This window comes from Lissotriton vulgaris, chromosome 5 (assembly GCF_964263255.1).
Source record: "Lissotriton vulgaris chromosome 5, aLisVul1.2, whole genome shotgun sequence".
NCBI lineage: Eukaryota > Metazoa > Chordata > Amphibia > Caudata > Salamandridae > Lissotriton > Lissotriton vulgaris.
Window position 1 is genome coordinate 888,341,530 of NC_141693.1, and position 12,059 is coordinate 888,353,588.

At 48.4% G+C, this 12,059-nt stretch overlaps 1 protein-coding gene across 7 annotated transcripts in view; it reads right to left on the minus strand.

Moving 5' to 3' along the window:
• The window catches only part of PLCE1 (phospholipase C epsilon 1), a 1,649,974-nt gene that overhangs the window by 561,364 nt on the left and 1,076,551 nt on the right, over window positions 1-12,059 (minus strand). For all 7 annotated transcript variants that reach the window (XM_086922473.1, XM_086922472.1, XM_086922474.1 and 4 more), the window contains one exon: window positions 7,400-7,517. In XM_086922473.1, coding sequence (XP_086778599.1) covers window positions 7,400-7,517 — 118 coding nt within the window. The remainder of the gene's footprint in view (window positions 1-7,399; window positions 7,518-12,059) is intronic.

Below are 12,059 nucleotides of genomic sequence, written 5' to 3' on the forward strand. Positions count from 1 at the left end.
TCAGACAGAACAACGAAACTTCATGGAGGATGGGGCGCTAGAGGGCGCGCTTGCGGAATGGCTGCCTAGACCTGCAGCTCCCGCTCCTTGGATATTGATCCTGCATCGATCTGCTGCCACGGGGACCGTGTGATCCCCAGAAGCCCGGTCCCCGCATCACGAGAGTGTTCCCTACACTCGACCGAAGTTTGAAGCGGCTGGGAGACTCGGAGCCGGAGATACGGACTCCCAAAGATTGCCCGACGTCAGCCCTGGAGCGCACTGGGGAGAGACCCCGGCCACCGCAGCTACGCGACCTCGGGGACCGCCACGAGGCCGCCAGGCCGCGCGGACATCTTGCCTGCATTGCTCCTCCGAGCCGGACCCCGGTGTGGGCTGAAAGGGAAAGCGGCGCTTCTCACCCTGCACCCGACTTCATCCTGACCGCGGCGCTACCAGTGCGCTACGCGACCAGCTCTCAACGTGGTGCTTGGTGCCCGGCCGGCGGCCGTGCCTGTCCCCGGAGCCGCGACGGACCCGGAGCTCTGTGCGTTGCCTGCCGTTCCCACGGAGTGAAGCCCCAGTGCTGCGGATAGCGCTCCTTGCTCACGGATCGCCACGGATCCTTCAGCCACGAGCGGAGGGGACAACAGCAGAGGGGACAACAGCGATCAGGAGGCCTGAGTGCCCTTCCCCCAAAGGGCTACCTAGTGCACTGCATTGCGCGCTACAACGACTGGTGAAGGGGACTTGGCCCGGAGGCTTGGCGCAAAGACTGGCGCTTCGGCGCCCACGCTATCTGGCTAGGGCTGCTGCTGGATGAGCGGCGGACGTATGCTGCCATAGAACAACGACTGGACACGTGGCGCTGCCTGTGTCACTGCACGCGCTTCGAACCGCTGCTGGGCCCCAACCTTTGAATCACCCCTGATACACAGCCGGTTGCTGACCGCCCGCTTGGCCACTGCCATCCTTGCTATTCTGTCTGGACCCTCACTAGTTTGGAGATATCAGCATGGGGCGCCCCGACGCTCGCCAGCCCAAGCTAAGCTTCGATAGTACTCGCAAGGGCCACACATCGACGCAGACGCGCCAGAGTCCCGGTGAGCCACCCCAGCAGCCTGCCCAGCCTGATGCCCCTGCTGCGGACATCGCCAGCCTTCTACAGGAAATGCGGCAGGGCTTTGCCACCGTGGTAGAGAAAGTGGATGGAGTCACGGCTCGGCTGGACGCTTTGGTCCACAAAGTGGATTGCCATGAGGAGCGCCTTACGACTGCGGAGCAAAGGATTTCCGACAACACCGACGCCGCCGCGACCCACGCAACACAGTTAGCGAGAATGGATAACCTCCTCCGTGTCATTGCGGCCAAGAATGAGGACTTAGAAGCGCGAAGCCGCCGCAATAACGTTCGCATTACCAATGTGCCGGAATCCACTGCCACAGGCAGGATGGAACTCTATGTGGAGAAATTGCTCAAGGGCTCAATCGGGGAGGACGCCTTCTCCTCACAATTCATAGTGGAGAGGGCTCACCGATCACTAGCACCTGTGCCCCAGCCTGGCCTACCACCGCGACCCATAATCGCTCGACTACTGAATTACCGAGACCGCGACACGGCCCTTCGAGCGGCCCGGACACAGAGATCGCTGAGGTATGATGGCATCACCTTTTCCATTTATCCTGATTTTACACCAATGGTTCAGGATGAGAGGCGCAAATTCCTTCCAATAAAAAAGAAACTGCGTGAAGCCCAGATAGACTATGCACTTTTGTATCCGGCAAAGCTGAGGGTTACTCATCAGGGCACACAACGCTTCTTCACAAACCCGCAGAAAGCTGAAGATTACTTCAAATCCATCCGAAGGGCACGCAGGGGAGAACGGGCGCCTGAGGACGACCTGGAGAACGATGCCCTACCACCTGAACGCCAGGAGGATTAACTGCCTTCATGACCTTCGACACTTGGCAAGCACGTAATCATCTATTGGTTGGTGCTAACTCACCACTCGGTGGATAGGCAGCATCATATGGATCGGACTTCATGGACATCGCACCCCCTGTGGTAACGTATACCAAGGACCGCTCTCTTGGCCCTAGCCTCCACCGAGGGCGGTACAGACTGGAGCTATGGGCCGGATAGTGGCAGCGCGCACCTTTAGATGTTCCCTAATTGGGTGTTCCCCACTGAACAATTGCTTGTTTGGCTTTTTGCCGCACTGAAGTTGGGGGGGAGGGGTATGAGGGGGGGGTGTTCTTGGGGATTTCATGGCTACTGGCATGTTTGGGATGCTGGGGTGGGCGGGGGGGGGGTTCAGACGTTAAGAGGTTACTATTGCATAGAAGGTGTTTGCTTATGCTGATGTGGTGTGGGGCTTGGCGCTCCTGTTGCGGCTGTAACTCCATGCTTTGGCCCGCTTGGGCGCCTTCTTCTTTACTGTCAATGTGCTTATGGCTGCGGTGAACTTGCCTGTGCGATTAACATGTCTTTCATGGAATGTTCGGGGGTTGAACGATGCTCGGAAATGCAGGAATGTTATCGCCTACTTGAAAAGGCACCATGTGCAAATAGCTCTGCTACAAGAGACACACTTGCCCGTGCGCAGGGACGCCCCGTTTGGACAGAAATGGGCGGGTACCCGTGCTTTTTCCTCCTATTCGTCTTATGCTAGAGGAGTGGCGATACTAGTTGCTCGGGGTGTACCTTTCTTTCACATGGGGGAAATGGCGGACAGGGAGGGGAGATATGTATTGTTGTGGGGGAGACTGGGGCATGACATTTATTTATTTGTCTCAATGTACGCACCGAATGTTGACTCACCTGGTTTTTTTTCCACACTGTGGGGCGAGATTGTGTCCATCGGGGCACGACACGTCATCTGGGGAGGTGATTTTAATCTGGCCTTGGTACCTTCCCTGGATAGGGCGGACGGTGTTAATTCTTACAAGCCCCGAGCTAGGGAGGTTTTGGAGGGGGTAATGGAGGAGGGTGGACTATTTGACGCTTGGCGACAGCTACATCCCCACGGGCGGGAAGGCACGCACTTTACACATCACACCGGGACCTGGGCGCGCTTGGATTACTTTTTGGTAGACCGGGGCGTCACTAGGGAGCTGTTAGAGGCCGATCATTTGCCCCGGACCTATTCAGATCACAGCCCTGTTAGACTACGGTTCCGGACCCCTGGGTGGGATAGTCCAAGACCGCACTGGAGGCTAAGCCCCGATACGCTCCTTGATGAGCTCTTTCGCACGGAGTTGGGCGAGGAGATCAGGGACTTCTTTCCTAGAAACAAGGGCTCCGTAGAATCAGTGGAACACATATGGGAGGCCTTCAAAGTCACTATTCGGGGATTCTGCATCTCTAAGAGCCATGGGGTCCTGCGGGATGTTCTGCGTACCATCACCACCTTGGAAAACGAGCTGCATGCACTAGAGCTCCAAATGGTGGCGAGCGATGACCCACTCCTGCGGGTGACCTTTAGGGACACACTATCCAAGTATGAGGAGGAGGCTGCAAGAGAGGCGAAATATCGGGGCAAACACTGGGTGGCCCGGAAATACTGCGAGGGGGATAGGCCTGGTAAAGTGCTCGCCTCACTCACGCGCGCGCCACGTGAACACACCACGATATTAGAACTTATTGATGAAGATGGCATTGTCACTAGAGACTCAGATGGGATACTGACTGCATTTACAACGCACTACTCGACACTATATACCTCAAAGGCAGAACCTGATGCTCCATACGCTGAATATATGAACGACGTGGCGCTATGCTGGCTTAGCGACGGAGACAGGGAGTTCCTAGCGGCTCCTTTTGAACTCGAGGAAATTCGCGAGGCCATTATGTCCCTACAGAATGGGAAGGCCCCAGGGCTCGATGGCATCCCAGCCGAATTTTACAAAACTTATATTGATATTATGGCACCAGTGCTTAACGAAGTATTCACTGAGTCGTTAGCTGATGGTAGACTACCTCGATCTATGCGTGAAGTGGTTATCACCTCCCTTCTGAAACCTGGCAAGGCCCCTACTTCCTGTGACTCTTACCGCCCACTCTCCCTTCTAAATTGTGATGTGAAGATCCTTGCTAAGGTTCTCGCCACAAGACTATCACTCCTGATGACTAGAATCGTCCTGCCCGACCAATCTGGCTTCGTAGCAGGCAGGTCCACCTCCCATAATCTGCGCACCCTGTTTTCTCTACTACGCTCTGTCCATCCTGATGTCCCAGTGGCGGCTGTGTTCCTTGACGCCACCAAGGCGTTCGACTCCGTCGAGTGGCCTTACCTTTTTTCGGTTCTGGGACGCATGGGGTTCCCTAAATTGTTCCTGGCCTGGGTACGCCTCCTATACACGGATCCCACGGCGAAGGTACTGATCAACGGGAAGCAATCGCCACCCATCAGTATTACTAGAGGCACTCGTCAGGGATGCCCGCTCTCACCCCTGCTGTTTGCAATCGCGGTCGAACCACTAGCGTGCCGCCTCCGCCAATTACACCGGGAGGGAGCGTTTCAATGCCTGCAGCGGCAAATTGATGTATCCCTCTATGCGGATGACATCACGCTGTATGTCAAATTCCCGGAACTACACCTCAACCCCCTGCTCCGCGAATTCGTCCTGTTCGGGGGGCTATCGGGCGTTCATATTAATTGGGCCAAGTCACAATTTTTTCCCCTAACCGATGCGGTGACTGACTTCCCATTAGATTATCCATTGGTGTGGTGCAAAGACGATCTTCGTTATTTGGGGATCCGCATCGCACGGGACAAAGATGAGACGCTTCGCTCCAATTATGGCGTGGCTATAACCAAACTGATCGCTTCTGTCGACAGGTGGATCACGATGCCACTCTCCATGGCTGGCAGGGCCTCCCTTATTAAAATGGTGATATTGCCCCGTTTTTTGTACTTTTTCCTAAACATCCCATATTATCCAGGGGCTTTCTTCTTCAGGACACTTCGCGCCGAGCTACGCAGACTTTTCTGGGGTGGCAAATCTCCCCGGCTAAAGTGGTCCACGTTGACCCTTTCCTACGACCAGGGTGGCTTCGACATCCCAGATTTCGAGGCATACTACCTATGCGCACAAGCGCATTTTGCTTACCATTGGATGGCTCCTACCCCCTTCATGCCTCACGTAGCGGTGGAGGATTGGATAGCACACCCACTTCCATTGAACGGTCTGATGCATTGTCCCGAGTCTTCCATCCCTACAGCAAACACCTCGGTCTCCTGCACTCTAGACGCGTGGCGACGCATCGCCCAGCGACTCCTCTGCGCGATGCCCTACTCTCCTAAGCTCCCTCTGACCTACCACCCAAACCTTACCTTGCTGTCGGAAATTGGGTTTCACCAGCTCTGCGCCAAACTGCATATCTCCACTTGGGGTGACCTGTTCCACAACGGAACGTTCAAGACGGCGGATCTTTTTTTCCAATCGCATGCCCACTCGCCCCTCGAATTGTTTTACTATATTCGATTGCGCGCGGGGATGCGGGACATCCTTCCGGATTACCCTACTGAACCTGTGCCTTTGCCTCCTCTACACCATCTCCTAGAATCTCCGGATGGGGCCCATCTAGTCTCTAGGCTCTACCGCCAATGTCGGGGAGCTGGCCCCCTATCGGTCTCTACTGCCAGATTGCGCTGGTCGGCGGAACTGGATACAGAGGTTTCGGACGATCAATGGCACTACTGCTGTGCATTGACTTCTCGCATCACTGCCAGTTGCAGGTTGAAAATAATACATTATAAATACTTGCAGAGGGTCTACTACACTCCGGCCCGAAAACACAGATTCGGACTGGCCGACAATGACCGCTGTGAGCGCTGCCGCGCAGAACACGCTGACTTTCTCCACTTAGCATGGTCCTGTCCCCAGATTGCAGACTACTGGCGACAAGTCATCGAGGCCGTTGTGCAGATGGTGGATGAGGAGATCCCCGCGGACCCCTTGGTGGCCATCCTTGGATACACGAAGCACATATCCAGGGGAAGTAGGAAATTCGTCGATATGGCATTCCTCCTAGCCAAGCGACGTGTCGCCTGCCGCTGGAGCAGAGGCAGAGCGCCTAAGTTCAAGGATTGGCTCACTGATTTAACATATTGCCAGGATCAGCATAACACTTTTTCGGAATTATTACCTCTCACAAGCAGACCTAGGAATATCTGGGACCCGCTGGTACACTACCTGCTCGGGCGCTCGGCTGATGACACAGCGCCAGGTGATGGGCTCACTGCCTCCCAACCCCATTAGGACTATTGGTCGCCTTATTGCCATCTGGCGCTACATGACACACACTGCTTTCCCCCACCTATGGGGTCTCTATGCCCCTGCAGTCTCCTCGTGGAAGGTGTGGCACTGACCTTCACGGTACAGCCCCCCTCGCCTCCCCCCTCCTATGACCGACATCCCCTTCCGACGCGCTGCCGGACGCCCCCCCCCTCCACAGGAGGGAGCTATCCTGCATACCACTAACAACTCTGCACCTTAGCCCCATGGACTACCACTACCCTAGGCCCTTGCATTCTGGACGTTCACTGCCCCACGCGCCAACACCTGGCGGCACCACCACACTGCACCACTGTCATACATCGTCATCGCATTGTCATACACCACTCCACGCGCGTAACCTCGTTAAAAAGTTGGGGTTTTCTCTTTTTTTCTGTTTCTTGTTCTACACGTTACAAAAAATTAGGAGCGAGATTCTCATCTTGCTCGCACAAAACCTGTTCGGCTGCAGTACATCCTTCCTTGGCCTGCCCCGCTGGTCGGCGCTGTACGAAGCCTTCTCATAGTAACGTGCCGCCGGGCCCCCGGGATGCCGGCTATAAGGCTGTGTATTGTTGCTCCACTATTGCTGCCGGCCTCCGGGTTGTAGGCACCTCAAGCTGTGTATCCTAATGTGCTCTTATCAATAAAGCAGTTTTGAACACCAAAAAAAAAAAAAAAAAAAAAAAAAAAAAAAAAAACTTCATGGAGGATAAGGAAGAGGTGAATCTTTAAATCTTTCCTGACCAGGAGCAGGACTGAATACCATCTTATGTGTTTCAGCAGGTGATTTCAGAGTGTTGGCACTTTACAAGAGAAAGCTTGGTTTCTATAATCGTGACCTTGGGTTCCCTGATTTGTCTGCAATTGTTACTTTTCCCGTTCCAGTCCAGTAAAAGAGAGACCTGGAGGCAAACTGATATCCTTATATAACACCATATTAAGGACGTTGCAGTTGAACAATGCGAATTAGAAATAATTATTCATGATTCTAACATCTATGTCCCGGCCACCAGACTAATCTGCCACTTTTCTTTGCTCTACTAGAATATAAATGTACACTCGGTACCAAGGAAGAGGTGATGAAAAACGTATCACACAGACCCTCATTAGAACAATTTCACCCACATCAATTTCCTCACCTGACTCTTCCTGTTCATCAATATCAGGTGGGTCAGAACCACTCCGTGAACGATACTCTTTATAACTTTTTGCTTTACGAGTCACCATCTCATCATCAGCCGCATCTCCACTTTCACCCTAAAATTGAAGGGAATATTAAAAAAATTGCAAAAGAAAAACTTTTAATTCCTAACTCTAAAATTGACTGAAAAGATAATTACTTCCCATTATCGAATGTAGTCATTCAGCAGAAATTCAATATTAAGCATAGGAGAAAATTAAATGCATACGAAAACATTTACCACCCATGAGAAAAAAATAAAACGGTGCTCCCTGAATCGTATTAACAAAGAAAATCTCACATCACTTTTCGAAGTCAGAATATAAGGGCCAAGAACAAACAGAAGAAAGATGCCAATATGTCAAATTACAAATTAAACATCTTTGAACTTCTTACAATGAGTAAGTACTAGCAACAAAGCAAACAAAACAAAGCCATGGAAATCTTTTTACGATTAGCAGTTCAAAAAAAGCACAGCAAACACTAAAAATAAAACGTGAGACATTATCAGAATAAAAGAAAATATAATAGAGCTATACTTTCAAACAAGCTCCTACAGATGAGGCCGCCACTTTAAAGAAAGCCATCGGTCCGCTGGGTCAGTGGTTGCCCACTATGTTTTAAGATCCTTTTTTGCCTACCAGAGATTTCAAAACCTACCAAAGGACGGTTCAAAGACATTGGAAAAATAGAATAGTGAATATTTTCAATAAAGAGATGAGTTTTAATACTCTAATGACACACAGACAGTTAGTCCATTCAATTCAATTAGTCTTTATTCGATTATAAACAATCATAAAATACACACTTAAACAATATAAAAGCAAAAAGAGGTAACTTTTTAAAACAATCACATGGTAAAATTCATAATAATTCATAAAAGAAATCCAATGAAACATATCAAAGTAAAAACTATACATATCATAGTTCCTTTATTCTTGGGTCCAAATGGAAATACCTTTGAAAAAGGGAAAACTATAAATACCCAGGTTTTGGATAGACACCTAACATTGAAAGCAAGTTGGAATAAAGAAAAGCTAAACGGCACTATTGTCACAATGGCATTGGTAGCGTAGTACCCTGCAGCCTATTCCTTCTAATGACCCACGCCCAGCTCCAAAATTTAGCCATAGCAATAACTATGACATCACTGGTATCAGTTCTTAATATACGCATAGCCATTTCGTTCCAAGGTTGGCACGAACTGGCTTGAGCCATTTGTGTGGTAAAGTCTCTTCCTCCCCAGGGCAAGAGTGACATATTAATCCTGTACCGTTCCCCACTTACTAGTAAAGGATTTTAAGGGGAGGGTACCCACTCTAAATTGGTGGCAGAGCTTCCTATCACCAGGGCTCATAATTGAATCCCAATAGGCTTCCAGCCTGTAATCGATAGGAAGATACCTGTTAAGGAAGCGCCATTCACCTGAGAGAAGGACTTTAAGCGGACCACTTCCCTATATAGGACTTTAAAATCTGTTTTAGAGGGGAATGAATTCCCTTCTGGGTCCAGCCACAAATGAATAAGGCCCATATCAAACAAGGTAGCCTTAATCATTTGTAACCATGACATTTTGTTAGTTTTGTCAGCTTCTCTTATGTGCTTTACAGCTTGCGCATAAGGAGCTTACTCCGGGGCAGTCCAAAGCCTTCGCCAGTAGGCAAGAGGTCTAAAACCTGCAGCTTCCTTAAACGGAGTACACCCCAAATCTAGATATAATGATCTAAGTGGGGTAGACTGGGGAAGGCCAGTCAGTGCCCTTAAAAACGTATTCTGTGCTTGGACTAAAGAGGATACATTATCGAAACCCCAAAGTTCTGCTCCATAGATTATTGAGGCTCTAACCTTCCCTTGGTGTATAGTTAAAACGGGAGCAACTGGTTTGGTTTGGGATTGACGATGTTCTTTTAGGAGGGCCCCAGCTAGTTGGTTGTGCTTTAAGACTGATAAATGTCCTTATGGTGATTATAAAACGAAGTGTGCTAATATGCGTTGGAGGTTTACCATAATATCTCAAGGATGTGGAAAAATTCCCATCAGTTCCGCCCTTTTACATCATATGGGTTCTCCTTATACCCAGGAGAGTATGCTATCATCTAAAACATGTCGACCCTCCCTGCAAACAGATATTATTTTAAATCTGTTAGTATCTCACAATTTTTTTAAATGTTGGAAGAATTGGGAGATGGTTACAACAAGGGGGTTCCTGGACTGTTCCTAAGCGTGACTGAGGGAAAGACTAGCTGGCGTGACCAGAGGTGTAAAAGTGACACCCAAGGGCATCCATTTTGTTGGATGGATTTGCCTCACACACCCCGAAGGATGTCATGCTTCATCATCGGCGGTTGCTCCTCGTCGGGGAGGCGGTGCAATCCCCGACGGGCTCACCTCAAAGAGGGGCTCTTTGGCGGAGATCTTTTTCCAACTGCCTTATGGTGAGGTGTGGGTGTGTGGGCAGGGTGGTATGTGATAGTGAGAAAGGGATATTAAAATGTAGCTAAGGGTACCGGAATGGACTTTATTCTGGGGGTCCCTAGCTGCAGTTAAAAACAAGGGGCTAGCTCACTAGGAGTCAACGAGTAAGTTCAGGTGAACCTAGATGGGGCTAGTAGTGCAAAACGGTCAGAATTGGGAGATATCATTTAAAAATTCTTTCTCTACCTGGGTCTATCCAATTTTATATATTTCACTTTTTCACATATCACTATTGCACTGCTAATCAGTTACCCATTTGACACAGTTTTTGGTATCACCTACCCATACCATACATACATTCATCAGTGGTCAAGCATCAGTCACAAGAACATCAGGTGGCTGATAGCATACTCTCTTGGGTATAAGGAGAACTCATATGATGTAAAAGGGCAGTAAGTTGATGGTTATCTAAGCCAGTCAGAAAATTGTTTTGTACGATATTATTAGTTGACCTGGCCAAGCACTACCTCCCTCCTCCGTGGGGGTACTTGGAATACCCTGGGCAAATTCACTCAATATATTCCCTGCCTCACCCACTCCTTTGGGTTTGAATAGCAGTGACGAACTTGCAATACACCTGGGAAAATAACTGTACTAGATCCTATTCTACTGTTGAGGCTATATTCAGTCCTGGATGTACTGAGTAAGGTGACCTATATGATCCAGGAATGTCAACCTACTGTATTTGCACTTTCGAGTCTTGCCTAGCTTCTGAAATGTATAAATGTATATATGTAAATGGAAATCTTTATCTCTATTTTCTCCACACTAATCTTCCAGGCTGTCCTCTTTCTTGAGTGGTTCTGACATTCTTTTCCTTCTTTCTTCTTGAATGTATATAACTGTATATACGATGTATTGTTGGTCTAGATTAGCCACAGGCCATGTGCTTTTTTTGCATGCCCATACAGGGCAGGATCTGTTTGCTTTGCTTTGAATTTTCATAGCTAAAATTGTATATTCAATTGTTATGGAACGCCGTGTATATAATGTATATATATTATATCGAGCCCATCTATGGGCACTATCAATTGCACATCTTTCCGATGAATGGGATTCATTGATTTGAATGTTTAAAGATGGCGCTCCATTTGTAGTGATTCTTTATGTATTTCTGAGTCCTTCCTTGATTGCGATAATTTGCACATGAGGATAAAACTGTGTCTAAGATGGTGCTTCGGTAAACATAGATGAAGGTTATTTACCGAAACGCGTCTGTTGATGTAGTGTCTGTTTGCTGGTGAATAATAAATAACCCAAACGACCCCCCCGTGAGTGCCTTTTTTGCCGTAGGATGGAAGTCCAAAGTTACGGAATTTGGAGCGAGTATTGACTTGTGGGAGCACCCCCACAGTGGAAAGCACCCGCCTGTGAGTGCCTGCCCAGGGGTTTTTGGAGCGGGATATATATATATATATATATATATACACTGAAAAAAACTATAGGTTTCACACCAGTTATAGTTAGGAATTAGCATTTAAAAAACCTATTAAATTCAATGAAAAAATCATAGGTTTCACACCAGTTATAGTTAGCTGGAAATTTTACTGACATAAAACCATAGAAATTCCAACGTTATAGTTAGTTGGACTCACTATAACAAGCGCGCCTGCAATGCACTGCTGATGACGTCACATATTACATCACTCATGACATCGTCAGTGACATCACTCATGACATCACTGATGACACCAGCCAGTGAATGTGTGTCTTTCTTTAAAATTAATATGTTTAATATTTGTATTTGTAAAGGTTGATGGAAGAATAAATGGTTAAATAAGTGTGTAAATGGATGTTTTTTAAAAAAAATGATTGGTTAACTGCTTTATTAAGTGTATTTTATTGAATACATATATTAGCGAGTAACTTTTAAATATTGAAATATATGTATCAGTGTTTCACTTTGTGTAGAAGTAGCTGCATGGGTTGGTGACTGACTCACTGTTTGTATGTGTTTTGAAGACAGCATATGTGCAGGACTGTATGGGTGGATGAGTGTGTATATGTGTGTGTTAGTGAGTGAATGACTGTCTCACTATTGTGTTTTTTAGTAACGACATATATTTTATTCTAGTGTATGTGAGTTTTGATGTATATAAGTGAGTATATGTGAGAGTAAGAGATTGTAAGACTTCCTGTTTAAA